General features: G+C 52.3%; 1 protein-coding gene and 1 pseudogene across 6 annotated transcripts in view; both read right to left on the minus strand.

Moving 5' to 3' along the window:
• Positions 1-2023: 2023 nt before the first annotated feature.
• Psen2 (presenilin 2) overlaps positions 2024-15601 on the minus strand; it is a 40943-nt gene continuing 27365 nt past the window's right edge. For 3 of the 6 annotated variants that reach the window (XM_050143079.1, XM_050143080.1, XM_050143081.1), the window contains 10 exons: positions 14990-15149; positions 14488-14702; positions 12750-12891; positions 10029-10096; positions 9224-9444; positions 7978-8076; positions 4509-4592; positions 4076-4177; positions 3469-3587; positions 2024-2332 (listed from right to left, as the gene is read on the minus strand). In XM_050143079.1, the coding sequence (XP_049999036.1) occupies positions 2177-2332; positions 3469-3587; positions 4076-4177; positions 4509-4592; positions 7978-8076; positions 9224-9444; positions 10029-10096; positions 12750-12891; positions 14488-14702; positions 14990-15130 (1347 nt within the window). In that variant the 5' untranslated portion in view covers positions 15131-15149 and the 3' untranslated portion in view covers positions 2024-2176. Of the gene's footprint in view, positions 2333-3468; positions 3588-4070; positions 4178-4508; positions 4593-7977; positions 8077-9223; positions 9445-10028; positions 10097-12749; positions 12892-14487; positions 14703-14989; positions 15150-15601 lie in introns of those variants that run through there. The other 3 variants (XM_050143083.1, XM_050143085.1, XM_050143084.1) reach the window with 3 other exon arrangements.
• LOC126502218 (10 kDa heat shock protein, mitochondrial-like) lies at positions 4509-7971 on the minus strand (annotated as a pseudogene).

The following is a 15601-nucleotide window of genomic DNA, read 5'->3' on the forward strand; positions in this document are numbered from 1 at the left end:
AAATCCTGTATGTAAAAGCAAAGAGCCTTTATTCTACACAAGTTTGTGGTCTTTCTTGGAACCAGGGTAAACTATTGAGACTCAGGCCTCTATTGAGCTTGTCATGGCTGGGTCCTACAGTTAGCTGCCATATGGGTGCTGAGACTTGAACTTGGGTCCTCTGGAAGAGCAGCCGACGCCCGTAACCATTGTGCTATCTTGCCAGCCCCATGTATCATTTTTAAAAAGCACTTCAGAACCCTGAAGTTTTATTTCTGAGACAAATAAGGAAGCTGTTAGCTCACTGGCTCCGTGGGAGCAGGTATAGGGTTTGCAGACCATCCCTTTCGGAATGTTGGAATCTATCCTGCTTTCTTTTCCGGCAGGGTGCTGGGTCCTGCTGGGAGGACATCAGGTTGAATCTATTCCAGGAGCTTTCCTTTCTCTCCACTATTCCTCACTTTCCTCACAGGAAGCACTGGGCCCTTTAGGGGCAGAGAGAGTCTCACTCCCTTGGTGTCAGCGTGTTTACTTGGTGGTGGGGACACACCTCTACTTCCACTTTTACCTTTGCTTGTGGCCTTGTCCCCAGCACCCCAGGCTATCTCTTTAAGCTGCTAATTTTCTCCTTAGACTTCCACCCCAGAGACACTCTGTGGAAGATAAACATTTCCTTAACTGATAGATGTAATGAACTTTTCGGCTTTTTCCTCCAGCCCCTGGGAGCTTTTCCCACCAGGGATGAGCTCCGTGACTGTTCCCTGGTCTCTCAGGCTCCGCTCTGTCTCAGTCTCAGCCATGCCCCAGCTTCCAACCACCTCCCATCGCGACAGCAAGCAGCCTCTGCTGGTCTTAGATCTCTGCTCTGTCTCAGCAAGTAGCTCAGGGGGAAGAAATCTCCCATCAAACCCCAACACACACACACACACACACACACACACACACACACACACACACACACACACACACACACACACACACACACACACACACACACACACACACACACACACCTCATCCCTCTTCCACTAATCAGCAGTCCACGGGGTTCCCTCTGGAGCAAAGGACAGAGCTAGCAACACCTGGGTTTTCTCCACAGCCCCAGCAGGGCAGCAGCCTAGTCAGTAGCTTCTTTTGTAGCCTCACGGCCCCACCCAGAGGCACTTCCGAGACTCTGCAACCTGTGCCAGGCCGAGGAAGGGCAAAGCTGGCCTGCCTTTCACCATGGGCAGGGACTGGGAGTGACTCTCTGAGCTCAGGTGGCCCCCTGGTTCAGGGCTTGCCGGCCCCTGAGAACGGACAGCTGTCAAAGGAACCACTCAGCATCTTAGCAGCTCCCTTGCTACATTTCTGTGGCCACATACAACCTGCCAAGGTCAGGGCTCTGTGGGGTCCTGGCAGGCTTCTGTCCCAGTGCCTCCCAACGCTGTGCTGTGGAACTTTCTAAAGAACTGAGTGCAGAGGGTCAAGGCAATTAAACCTCTCTCCCCGATTCCCCCGATAACGGGTTAAATCCCTCCCTCCCCGGTACACAGTGCGCATCACCTCCCCTCCGGAGAGCCCCAGGATGCAAGGAAGGGGCCATGTTAACAGAGGGACCAAACACCCGACATTACAACAGGAGCATCTATTTATTGGAATTGATACTAGGCCACCTCCTGCAGTCACTACTGTCATAAGAACAGGACTCAGCTTCTAAAGGGACTAAAGTAACAGACATCACAAACAAAGCACTGGGGACATCCATGACTGCAAACTGGCTCTTTCGCCTCTGGTCAGAGTGATGGCACTTAGTGTCCTTCCTGACCATGTCTCCTGGTCCCCACTGATTTGCACATGGTCCTTCTGTTCAACTCCAGAGGATAACAGACCTGCATGGGGCCTGCATCCTCCCCAACCTGCTCTGCACATGTGACCTCATCCCTGAAGATAAACGTGCCAAGCATCCCACTGGGGCCACGGATGTCCCAGCAGGAAAGCCACAGTCTGGTGACAGGCCACAGTCCTGTCACCAAAGAGCACCTTCTATGCTCTTTGTCACGAAGTAAACACGACACTTTTTTTTTAATTCTTTTTTTTTTTTTTTGTAAGGAAAGGAAAGTTGCTTTTTTAAAAAATATATGGCACTAGAGTGGAAAACTATACACCTGCATCCAGAGACGCTTCTTACAGTCCGCAGGGCCACGCCTGTCTCCAGTCAGATGTAGAGCTGGTGAGAAGCCAGAGTGTCCATGAAAGGACGCACCAGGTTGTCCGTGGAGAAGTAGAAGATGAGCCCGAAGGTGATGGAGATGGGGAGGGCGGGCAGGGCCTTCTTGAACACAGCAAGCAGCAGGAGAGTCAGACACAAACCCTGCAGGGCATCCAGGGGAGAGAAGGCGGTGACTCTGCCATGGTGTGTGGTGCTGTCCCTGAGGCTAGCCTGCACGGCAACAGGCATGCAACTGTCCTTTCCAGATATGCACTAGCCCCTCAAGGTGCATAGGGCAGGGTCCTCTCTCACACACACCCCTTAGTCAGGACACCTATGTGCTGGCTAAGGTCAGGCCATGTGGCTTCTCCATCTGGGGACAGCAGTCACATGGGATGGCAAGAGAGTTTCTCTAAGGAATGTGCATTCACAAGAGACCCAGATGAGCGAGCGCAAACGAAATCCTACAAAGGTGCTCAGCAGCAGACACCAAGGAAACCATGGATACCACGTAATCCAGCCCTTTGAAGCTGGGGTGACCCTTTCTACCTCCACCCTTGGTCTCCAGGGTGAGGACAAGGCACCAAAAATACCCGTCCAGTCCATGGGACAACAGGTCCCAAGCCAGACAGTATGGTAGGGGAGGAGCCTGGAGTCTGTTATTCCGTGTGGGCACAAACAAGCTCTTCAGGGCACTGGAAAGAGCGCCAGCTTTAACCGTGCTCTCTGTGGCCACACCCAGGGTTTCCACCCCAGGGCAACACAAGGGGTGACAGCCCTCCTGGGGACTCTCCCAACATCTAAAAGGAAGCATGCTCTAAGATAACATTGCAGGATATGTCCCCTAGCTTGAGTATCAGCCATCAGAGCCTCCAGACTGCACTACTGCTGGGGCTAGAGAACCCAGGATTCAGCATTCTGTGGGGTCCTGGTGGCACAGAGAATGGGTAACTGTGGATGGGAGGGGCATCCGTTTACACGCCTCTGTAGCTGTCCCCACAGGTAAAGGCCTTCAGCTATGACATCCCCCATATATCTCAGACAGTCCAGGGACTAAGGGACCGGGCCCTGAGGCTTTCACCAAAACCCTAGCAGTGAGGTACATGTGGTCATTGCGGTCAATGCCTCTCACGCCTCTCCAGGTGCTCTCTCCAGGTGACCATGTCTTGGTGACCACAGTCTGGGTTTGGCAGTTATCCCCTCACTGCCTTTGCCCCTCAGAGGGAAGACAGCAGCTGTAAATGCCCTCTGAGGACCCCAGGTGATGAGCCCCCTCCTCCACCATGCAGCCCACTCACAATGAGGATGGCGATGAAGCAGGCCAGTGTGGTGTTCCAGTCTCCATTGCCGGTGGCTGCCGCCTTGCCCACCAGGACACTGTAGAAGATGAAGTCTCCCAGGCCAAGCTTCACACCCCCTATAAGGAGGAAAGAAAGAGGCCCCTGTCTAATCCTACTGATGAGAGACTTTAGCAGGAAGCAGGAAAACAAACAAACCAACCAACCAAAAAAAAAAAAAAAAAAAAAAAACCCACAAGTCAAGGGACCCAGCAAGAGGGTCAAGGGGCAAGACGAACGTATCCCTCAGTAGCAGTACTGAAGACTAGGTGCAAGATGGATTACCTAGGAAAAAATGGGGGCAGGGGCTAGGACTGAGTGCCTGGCAACCTAGGCAGAAGGCTGGAATTTAGGCGAGCCACTTGGTTAGAAGAGAAAGGAGAACGGGACAGTTGCTGACTGCCGGGGCTGCAGGCGGCTGTGTTGTTTAGCGTGGAACCTGACTACAGGTATTTTTAAGTAGGTTTAATGCCACCACCCTCTAGAACATGGATGCTGACAGGAGACTTGAGGAGGCCCCCAGCCCTGCTGCCCTGTGAAGCAGGCCATCTGAACTCGGGCACCTTACTTTCCTCTTCTTCTTCCAGCTCTTCCCCTGGGTAACCAGGAAGGGGGGCTTCAAAGGCTTCAGGGTATGAGGGCTCCCCAAAACTATCATAGGAGTCTTCTTCTGAGCATCCGAGAAGAAAGGACCACCGTCATCACACACGGTGGGGCATGGCAGGGAGAAACGAAGGCTGGTCAGAAGGTACAAAAATCCAGAAGATTCCCCAGTACCCTCCCATCTCGAGGTTCCCCGCCATCACCCCCCAACAACATCCAGGAAGACTGAGGTGAAGGCTGGGCGAAGGGTGGACAGCCCAACTGTCACTTACTCTCTGAGTCAGGTGGCTATTAGACAGTGTGACTGCCGTTCTGAACCTTAACCCACAGAGGGGCCGGGCCAAGCGGGGTGCAGATGAGGATCGCCCCTGAGACAAGACTGTGAGCCCTCTACTCACCCATCTCCGGGTCATAGGGGAGTTGCAATGCTCCCTGAGAGGAGGGATCCGGCTTTGCCATGCCCACAGTCCATACCATGGCAGCTACAGAAAGAGCAAAGGGACATGTGTCAGGACCTGGGGAAAGCAGAGCCAGTCCAAGTCCCCAGAAGGCTGCACAGCCCCTTCATCCTGCAGGGTGCTCAGGCTTGGCTGATAGAAGCTGGGAGGGGGGGGGAGGGTCAGAAGCCCAGGGTCACTGGCTGGGAGGGGATGATGGACAGTTCACCTTTGTCCTCTGGCCCGCCTCTCAGATAACAATGGCAACAATAACAATGCCCAATGGGCAGCCTGCTGGCTGTGTCTTTTTAAAAATTGCCTTTTATCTTATTTTTGGTTTCATTTATCACGAGAAGGCAGACATGGTAATTATTTACACGGTGAAACAGCTCAGAACGGCAGTGGAACAGGCAGTTTCTTGGGGCGCCATTTCAACAGTGATTTCAATCCACAGACTTTCCAAGAATGCCACCATCTCTAAATGAGAACTAATCCTTGCGGTCCAGAACTGCTGTGGCCTCCGTGTTCTGGGAGTGACCTCGTCTCCAGCATTCACACGAAATGGCCCAATCCCTCCACCCTTCCCTTTAGAGACCGATACTACTGCAACTTGCAAAACTCTTCCTGGAGATTTTTCTGAATGCACAATGCCGCCTTTGGCTGCAGTTTCAGCCACCCTCCTTCAGCCAATCCTTTGCCAAACAACAGAAGAAACCTTCGGAAAGCCTGTCCGTCGGGATTCTTGCTTCTGGAGCTAGAACCTAAATTGACTTTTTTTTTAACACACATACACACACACACACACACACACACACTCACAACCACGAGGGGCTGGAGAGATGACTCAGTGGTTAAAAACACATATTGCTCCTGCAGAGATCCTGGCTTCCTTTCCCAGCACCCACATGCCAGTTCACAAGTATCTGTAACTTCAGTGCCAGGGGATCCCCTCTTCTGGCCTTCATCGGTACTGCATGTATGTGATATACAGATACCCATGCAGACCAAACACTCATATACAAATAAATAAATAAAATAAAGACAAATCTTTTAAAAAAACAATTTTTAAAACTTTAGTCCTGAGGCTGAAGAGCTGGCTCCATGGTTAGGAGAACCTGCTGTACGATCGTGAGAAGCAGAGCTCACGCTCAGTTCCTTTAACAGGCTCGTGGTCTTGTAAACACCCCTGATTCCAGCTCCGAGGAAGCTACGTTTCCTTTCTGGCCTCCGTGTACACGGGGTGTATTCATGGCTCACACAGACACACATGCACACACAAAATAAACATGTTAAAATGCAACGTCTGGGCCTCAGTGGCACTCTGTATTCAGATCTGTAAAACTAACCCTGCTCTTTTCATCTTACAGGGCCGAAACTCTGTGCCCACTAGACGCCCCCCCCCCTTTCCTCAGGCCCCTGTGTTACCTCTCACTCTATTACGTGTCTATAATTTTGCCTACTCTTGATAGGACATGGAATCATTCGGTGCCTGTCCTGTCACTGGTGCAGGTCTCTCACCCCAGTGTCCCCAATCCATCCACATCACCATCTCGGTCAGAATCTTCTTTTGTAAAGGAAGAGTAATACTCCATCGTACGGGGACACCATATTTTGGCCGTCCATTCATCCTCTGATGAATGGATACTTCTAGCTCTGAACTACCATGAGTGACACTGATAGGGACACAATGTACAAACACCTGTTTGAGTGCCTGTTCTTGATCCCCTTGGGTACATGGTCACCATGGAAATTGCTGCATCACATGGTACAGGCTGACCTGTGACTCCCTTCAGAGTTTATTACTCCATGTTTCTGCTTCCCCAGTGAGAATTTCACACTCGGTGCAGCACGAAGCCCAGACTCAGCACCCCCAGCACCCGGGCGACCTGCCTGCAAAAGGCTGTGGGTCTTCCTTGTTGCTGGGACACAAAGCACCGCCATTAACTTTGACTCCGCCTTGTGACCCTGGTGAGTCGGGCTTGCAAAATGTCCCAGAATGTGCTTCATTCACCCCACAGTCTCTACTGGTCCCGTCTATAAGCCCTGTTTGCTCTTCATCTGACGCTGGACCACGCGGCTGCCGAGCGCATTCTGCTCTCCACTTAGTAGGCAGTGTGATCGTGTCCAGGAAGGAGGGCCAATGTGTCACAGTGCTCTCTCTCTGTAGGGCTCACACTGTCAGGACCACCACCACCACCGTTCTCTCCCCCCATCTTCTCTAGCCACACTGGACTCTGGGTGCTCCCTGAGCACAGCCACCCCAGACCTACCTCAGGGTCTTTGTATCTGTGGCTGTCCCCCTTACCCCAAGTGCTGACCTCCAGACTTCCACCTAGTGCTATCCCCTACCTGAGTCAGGGCTCTGGCCACACGTGACCTATGAATGAGGGTTCCCTGGCCATCTTTTGCAAAATGGCCTCCCCTATGGCCCTGAGGTCCTCGGTCCCTTGCCCTGCTCTAGTCTTCAACAGAGAATTTGCTACCTCCTGGCTTACATGTATCTACCTCCTTAGTTTGTCTCCACCCGTGAATGAATTTTCCGTGGACAAGGAATCTCCTTTGCACACAGGGGATGCCCGGCCTCAGGCACTCAGACTAACCAGAACCATCCGTCCTCATCCTTAGAGCATCCTGGGATGTGCTTTCTAGCTCAGGGCCATGCTGCTGGCAATTCTCCATTCTAAGCTTGACTTCTCGTTCATTATGATGACCCAGATCTGCGGATGATTTCCTGGGTACCTGAGGCATCATAACCCAGAATCGCAGGCTCTTTATTTAGATAGCCCCACTATCAACAGAGAGGCTGCTGCCCACACAGGGCGAGAACTCAATGAATCCCAGTTTACATAATCTTGCTTCCTGCAAGACCTCTATGTCACACACAGGGCCTACCAGTAAGTAGGGACTCAATATAAAGTGGTGACTTCGGTTAAATAGATATATAATATATAAACCCACATCCTCTGACATGACCCCAAGGCTAGATGCCCTGGGTCTCCCTTCAGAGATGACCAACTTCCACTGCCAAGCTGCTGCCTATGAACCCCAGAGAAAACCAGGGGCCCCTGCCCTTCAAAGTCTGCAGGACTCAGTGGTGGTTACACGGCTCTAAAAGCAGCAGGTTCATGGGGATGTGGGCTATACCCAGTGTAGGCTGTCAGATGGTGAACAGAACTGTCCACACCCTCCTCGTAACCGCCTTCCTACCCAGATTTCCAGACCTCTTCCTGGGCAAGACTCAGCCCACCAGGGCTAGAAGTAGAACCCTCCTGCAGGTGGTGACCCTCACAGTGTTATCATGACTTGATCCTCGCCTTTCGAGATGGAGTACATATCCTGTCAACTATCAAAACCATGGCCAACTATCATGTCTCCACAAAAGGCTACCTGCTGACCCCCCCCAGTCTAGCAGAGGCATGGGACCACTCACATGAGTATATCAGGGCAGGAAATATGGGCTCATTTCTTTCCTGGGCAGTTTCCACCAGCATCCTCAGTGGCCCCTTGGGGCATAGCACAGCCACGAGATCTGGGAAAACAGAGATATCCTTGTCATATCAAAGGGGACCTTTATTCACAAGCAGTGCAAAAAGAGCCACCCCTCCATTACCAGGAGCCTAAAGGAGCTTCAGGGCACACCATGCTGCTGGACTGGTGTCCCAAGCCCACCAATCTAGAGTTTGCACTGGCTGGAGCCAAAGCAGGTAACCACAGAGTAGGCAGAGCTAGGTGCTGAGACCAAGAGAATGACCTTGGAAGTCCTACTTCCCTGTGTCTCAAAATTTTTAATCCTTAAAATGCACGTTGTAATGCTGGCCTGGTCCTAATGCTACTTAAACAGCAGTGAGCAGCGAAGGTCGCAATAGGCAGCAGGCACCGTGCACTCAGACTCATCCGAGGCATCAGTGACTCCTGCACACCCACGCTTGATGGGCACATTGGCTGGAGCAGGCAGTAAGAGTGGTCACTTTGCGGTGTGTGCCCCAAGCATCACAAAGGAAGAGTCTAAGCCAGGTGGTGGTGGTGTGATGCTCACCTTTAATCCCAGTACTCAGGTGGCAGAGGCAGGTGGATTTCTGTGGGTTCAAGGCCAGCCTGGGTTACAAAGTGAGTTCCAGGCTCCAAAACTACAAACAAACAAACAGAACGTCTGTGGGAAAGCCTTCTCAGGTCAGGAGGAGGGTGCACTGCGTGCCTTCTCGCCTGTTAGCATTGGAATGGGAAATGTCTGCTAGAGACTCATGTTTTGAGGGCTTCATCTCCACCTGGTGACACTATGTTAGGAGACTTTGGACTCTTCAGAAGGTGGAAGCTAGCTAAGGAATACAGATCACTAGAGGTGGCCTTTTGAAAGTTAGACCCAGGCCCTGGTTCCCCCAAGCTCCCCCTTCCTGGTCCACTGCAAGAAGCCTCTGTCACATGCTCCTAGTAAGCCATGCCCCCCTTGCCTCCCCTCCTATGATGGATGGACCCCTCCGAAACTGTGAGCCACGCCCCCTTGCCTCCCTTCCTGTGATGAACTGAACACCCTCCATCACTGTGAGCCAAAATAAATCTTTCTCCCCTTACGCTGATTCCATCAATTATCTTGGTCACAGTGACGAAAGGGTAACTAAGGCACTACTGCATCAGTGAGGCAGATTCACGCAGGTTCCCACCAAGCCCGAGCTACCTACCATACACGGAGATGGCACCCAAGATGACCCAGGCAGACCACTCCGGCAGGTACTTGATGAACACCAGGGCCATGAGCGCGCTGATGACGATGAGGTAGGCCTGCTGCAGCACCAGCGGCCCCTTCCAGTGGATGCACACCATGCCTACTGCCCCGAAGTTCCAGACCGCCAGGAAGAGGGTGGGGTAGTCCATGGCCACGTTGTAGGTCTTGAGCACTTCTCTGTAGGCCCAAGGTGGAGCAGGGTTGTTTGATGCCCTCGGCTCCTCAGCCATTAAGTCCCAATCTGGATTTTATTTACAACCTGCCCGTCTTTCATTCCCATAGGCCCCACTCCTAGCCACTCAGCACTTTCAGAAATGCGGTAGGGAGTGGATCAATGGCTGGGGTGTGGGTCACACAGCCAGGTTATGGACCCATCTGGAAAGCCCTGTGCAAAGATGGGATCCTTGAAAAAGTGTTTTTCTTTGAGCCTCTGGGTTAGGCTGATATCCAAAGTCAAAGAGCAAAGGGCAGATGAACTAGGAAGTCCCCAGACGCAGCCAGACCCCATCCCCAAGCGGAAGATAACTTGAAGAGGTTCCCACCTGCTGAATGTTCCGAGAAGGCTTTACCATGCTTGCTTTGCTCATTTTAAATCAGGAGTCAGAAAGAAACCTGAGACCTACCCGGACCCCACTCCTGTGCCAGAGCCCGAAGGCCTGGGTCCTGGAGCAGCTGACACTAAGGGTGACCACCTTTCCCTGCCCAGGTCCCTCTTATCCAGCTGTGCTGCAGGGAGCGGCTGCTCACCAGCCGGCACTCACCCTAGGTAGATGTAGGTGAACAAAAACAGGAGCATCAGAGAGGACATGATCAGCCAGCCATGGATGAACTGACAACAGAAACATGAGGGCCATTAGCGGGATGAAGATACTTTCACCTGTCCTTCCTTCTGTTTGACTACCAGAGGTGGCACTGGGTTGTGGTGACACACGCCTTTAAACCCAGCACTTGAGAGGCAGACATAGGTGGATCTCCAAATTCGAGGCCAGCCTGGTCTACAAAGCTAGTTCCAGGACAGCCAGGGCTACACAGAGAAACCCTGTTTCAGAAAACAAACAAACAAACCCCCTCCCCCCGCCAAAAAAAATGGACCCCAAGGAATTAAAATTTCCCTGGAATTTCATGCTTTCAAAAGGAAAACAAGGAAGCTTGGTGCTAGCCAGAGGACCTGGCCTCCAGGAGAGACTTTACACACTCTGACAGTGCTTCGGGATAAAAGTGAAGCCCAGACAATAACCAGCAGGCCCAGGCCTTGACTGTTTGGCTATGCAGATCTTGTACAGATCTCCTATTTAAACCCTACCTTTGTGTTAGGACTGGAAGATGGACCTGATGGGGAGTCACTGGATTTGGGGGGCAGGGAGCACTGGATCTCTTTCTCTCACTCCCCGAATGTGGGCCACATTGAATAGATCTCCTTTTTCTGCTGTTTTACGATTGATTTGACTATTTAAATCTGACTTATGGATGACAAGCAGCCAAGCCTGGCTTGCTGGGCTGCCAGAGGCACAGGTTCCAATGCTAACTCTGGTAACACATTTATAGAGTATCTCCAAAACCATGAACCGGAGCCTGGACAAGCTTCTCGGTTAAGTCGCTGTGCCTATTACAGGAAAGGAGGGCCAGGCCCCGTAGGGAGTTCCCTAGCCAACTACAAGTGTCTGGAGGAGATGAGAGTCCTAAGAGTCTGCGAGATCCCTGGCTGTGCTGGCCCACCTCTGCACGCTTATCACGTGCAAAGAACATGCTGGCCGTCTTTACCCCCAGATAGCACCCTAACTCCCTGGAGGCAGCCAACAAAGTTCCCACCAAAGGGCATCACAAAAACAGACAATAGTCAGCGGGTAAGCTGAGGGCCAATCCAGACAAAGAGTCAGGGGACGAACTGGTTGTTGCTTAGACTGAGGGACCACGGCAAGCCTCTTGACGGAAGGGAAGTCCCTTCCCACTAAGGAGTTCCAGACAGGTCCTCAGGAGAGCAGTCCCTCCCTTCCTAGCTGAGCACTGAGGGGTCAAAGACAATACTCAGCCACCAAGGGTGAGATGGTGCCACTTCCTCCCAGCCTCTCTTCACATATAAGAACGACCCTTGGTCACCAACTCAGCCCACTAGGTCTCCAGAGACCCAGTCTACCTGGAGGAAGGGCCACTGTTAGACTGTACACCCAGCCTTACGGGAGGAGAAGTTGTGGCCTCTGGAACCTACTTACAGTCTTTCCCCCAGCGGGCTATGTCATCTTGAAACTTAACAAAGATCCTGACTGAAGCGATGGTCAAGTCACTTCTATGGGACTGGCCACATGACACATACTGACCACAGTAGGGTCACTGCCCATGCCATTTCTAGCTTGTTGTCACGTTTTCTATGACTAATCAGCCCTCCCCCACATTCCTACCACCTTCACCCCTCCTTCCTTGATAGCACTTCTGGAAGCCCTGCCTCATTTACATGGGCAATTATTACTGCCTATCTAAGCTTTGGCCTCCTCTTCTCTTCCTGTTCCGAAAACACAGAGCCAGAGCACAAAGGACCATGCTAGGCCTGTGGCGACAGTTCTGAATAGGTAATGCCTGGCTCAACTTCCTGTTAATCCTTCTGGTTTCAAAGCCTGCAGCCTAAATCCGGGGTCTAGAAGTTGATGGCACAGTTAGGCCCAGTAGCCCAGGTCTGTAATGCCAGTCTAGCTGGGGAAGCTGAGGGAAGAGGATTGCTTCGCCACCTTAGCAAGACCTTGTCTACATACATTATAGAAAGTGGGTGGGAGAGGCGGTCTGAGGGTAAAGGTGCTTGCTGCCAAGCCTGTGGACCTCAGTGTAATCCTTGGAACCCACGTGATAAAAGGAGAAAGCTGTCCTGACCACAGCAGGCTCCTTCCCCGCTTCCAACACAAAAGCACTGAGGGTACATCTCGCGGTATAACATTTGAGTAGTGCATGCAAGGACCAAAATTTAATCCCCATTGTAGGTCTTGGGGCAGGGAGCATGACATCATTGGGAATGATGCTGTCTATAACTGGGGTCACATGGGTGTGACTCTTCCAGTACTCCATGAGGAGGCTCAAGGTCTACAGAAGAATGCAACCCAAAGGCTGCTGGGGCCAGGAGACCTTCACAGAGCACATGAGCGCCCCTACGTAAAGGGAGATGGGAAGATGAAAATTAAACCTAGAGAAAGCCTTGGGGTGAGGGAACTAAAGCAGAACCTCAGAAGAACAAAATTAACTTCCGAGCAGGGGAGTGTGTCAGGAAGACGGCGATGAAGACAGTGGGTGGGGTGGGAGGCACACAGTTTCCAAGTCCGCACTAGGTGGTCTTCCCACAGTGTCAGAGAGCACCAAAGAGCAGCCCGCTCTGCAGAAAGGAGGAACCTGGGTAGGGTTTTAGAAAGGTGCCACGTGGCAGTAACTCCTTCCACATCACAGCAGGGATGGGGTAGGCGAGGGCAGGGCGGAGGGGGAGGAGAGAGGGTTGCGGGCCTCACCTTGTAGCATCGATACTTGTAGAGGACCACCAGGAAGATGGTCATGACCACGATGACGCTGATCATGATGAGGGTGTTCAGCACAGAGTTGAGGAGACGCTGGCCCACTGAGGGCGTGTCCTCAGTGAAGGGTGTGTAGATCCTGTAAAGGTCACCGGAAGAGCCTCAGTTAGAACCCCGGCACTGGCTGGGCCCTGGTGGAGCTATGGCTCTCTGTATGGATGTCCCCTGCCTCTAGGGGCCAGTGACTTGTAGCACCCTGAAAACTGGACCATCATGACAGAAAGGACAAACTGTGCCCCATTGAGACCTGGCTCCTCTGCTTGACTCTCCTATTCCAGGACCCCAGCTCTCGTCCCTACCAACAAGATTCGCTGCCTGTTTTCTCATGGGATGATTAATTTTGCCTCTGGGCAGGTCCATGAGGGCATTCCTGAGTAATATGAACTCTCCATGCTGGGCTGCTCCTTCCATTGGCAGCCCAGGTGGAAAGAGGTTGGAGGGAAGCCATGCTGCTTTGCCCGCTGCCTTCCCTGCTCCTTGCCAGTGCGTGCATCCTGCTGTCGCTACCCTTCACAGACAGCAGAACCTCAGCCTTCCAGTGTGGACTTCCAGCAGCTCTCTGAGCATCTTCCAGGTATTCAGCAACAAATTGGAATGCTGAGGTATCCATCCTTATGGTCTAAGCAGCTATGGGGTTCTCCACCTCTTTAATGTACAAACAGCCATTGCTGGACTACCTATTATTGGATAAGCCGATCTAATATATCCTTTTCCATAATACACACTCATTGGTTCTGATCCCCTAGAGAACCCAACAATACACTCCATAGACATTCTGTAGCCTAAGACTCCCACACCCTCTGCCCCGCTCCCAACTGCAGTCACAGGTACTGCTCTGCTCCGGAGTCAACTCACAGGCCCCTTGCTCTTTTCAGCTGGTCTGCCAGGAGCTATGCTGGCCCTGTCCTCTCTAAGCCATCCAGCTACTATGAGTCCCCCACAGGCTACAAGCTCCTTAGGAACATTCCTACTTCTTCTCTTCTAAAAAATAAAAAGGACTCAAATCCAGAGTGAATGGTAAGTCTGGAAAGGCAATGACATTGAGGATGTGCTCAGAGGTGAGGAGCCAGGGAGGGGTGAGGAGAGGGGAGAGGAGAGGGCTGAGGTTAGGGGGCTCTCAGTTCTCTGTCATACTTATTAAAGTAACAGAAGGGCCCGGTGAGTCCTCCTTGTCTGCTGGAAGTGTGCTAAGGAATCATGAGGCCCAACCCTGTCATTTTGCATCTAAGGAAGCAGTGACCCAGACAGGACACGACTCATCTCTGGTCACATGGTGCTTGAGACACAGTGGACCAGGACCAGGTCCTTAGTACACGAAGCTCAGTGCTATGGTACCAGCGCCGGCCTGTATCCAGATTCCCCTCAGCCTTCTGTGAACACTGCGAGACCTTTCATGCGGATTAGCCCGCTTAATTCTCCAATTCTCCGGGCCTCCCCATAATTAAACCCGTGATAATTAAACATAATTAAACAAACAAGGAAATGGAGGCCCATAGGTCAGATGTGTCCAGACAAGTCACATGACAGGAGGCAGTGAGTCAGGATGTGAGCCCAGAGTCTTCATCACTGCTCTCCATGTAGCAAAGAGCTACGGGAACAGTAGCTGAGGGAGCCTATGATCCCCTAAAATCAATCACCACCCCAGCCCCCCAATGCCAACCGGACCCCAACTCACAGCTGCCCATTCTTCTCTGTGTAGAAGCGCACGGACTTGATGGTGGCCACCACGACGACCATGCACAGCGTGACAGGCACAAACAGCATGATGACATGCTTCGCCCCGTACTTGAGGGTCAGCTCTTCCTCCAGGCCCGACGGCCGCCCAGGAACCCCACTGCAGGCATAGCGGTCTGGATCTTCCTCACAGTCCTCCTCGCTGTCCTGGCTCCTCTGCGGGAAACCAAACAGTGAGGGCCACAGAGGCCCCCGTGGTGAGCTGCTCCTGCAGGGGCTTCTGGAAGCAGTGCTGAGAAGGCTAAATGCTGCTTTCTGGACATGAGAAGTGTGAACTCCAACTTGGATCTCGGGACATATAAAAAGTTTAGGACAGTGGGGGAGAAGGTGTAGAGCCAGCCTGCATAGCCACAGAAGGGTACACCAAAGATCCCTTGCTCTTCCCAAGGACAGGAACCAACACAGCCACACTGGACAGGCCAACAATTGCTGGTGGGACCTACCCACTGGGCAGTGTTTTCTCCATCCTCTGGGCCCGGCCTGCCCTCCTGGCAGGAGCGTGACGTGGGGCTCTCGGCGGACATCAAGGATGTCCGCTCATCGCAGACCTCTTCCTCACTGTCAGAAGCCATGAATGTGAGCATGTTCCTGCCTCAGAAGCACCTGGAAAATAAGCACAGGGACCTTGTTCCACTTCCCTGACAGGCAAAGGCAGTGGCCAGGTGCTAGCAGGGAGGCTGGGTAGCTTGAACACCGGGCACGGGTCTTGCCTCTAACAAGCTCCTAGAGAGACATGTCAAACAAAAGCTGAGTACAGGAGCTCCAAAAGCCAGCAAGAGGCCCCAGCAGCCTTGTTTTGAGTCTGGCTGGAGTAGACTCCTATCACATGGAGCAAAATGTCCAATCAGAAAAGTCCAAGTCATTCTGTGCTGTCAACATTTGTTCCTTCTGTAAACGGCTGTGGGAAATCTGCTGTGCTTGGCTCTGGGGCTCTAAACTTGAATAGGAAACACTCACTCACGTCCTATAAAAACAAACAAAGGAGATCATCCAATATGACAAATGACTTATTATCAAGATGATGTAGAGACTGTACCTCAGAAGCAGGCTTTCAT

This window comes from Alexandromys fortis, unplaced genomic scaffold (genome assembly GCF_014885135.2).
Source record: "Alexandromys fortis isolate MF-2015 unplaced genomic scaffold, M_Fortis_MF-2015_v1.1 scaffold_51, whole genome shotgun sequence".
In the NCBI taxonomy this organism is placed as follows: domain Eukaryota; kingdom Metazoa; phylum Chordata; class Mammalia; order Rodentia; family Cricetidae; genus Alexandromys; species Alexandromys fortis.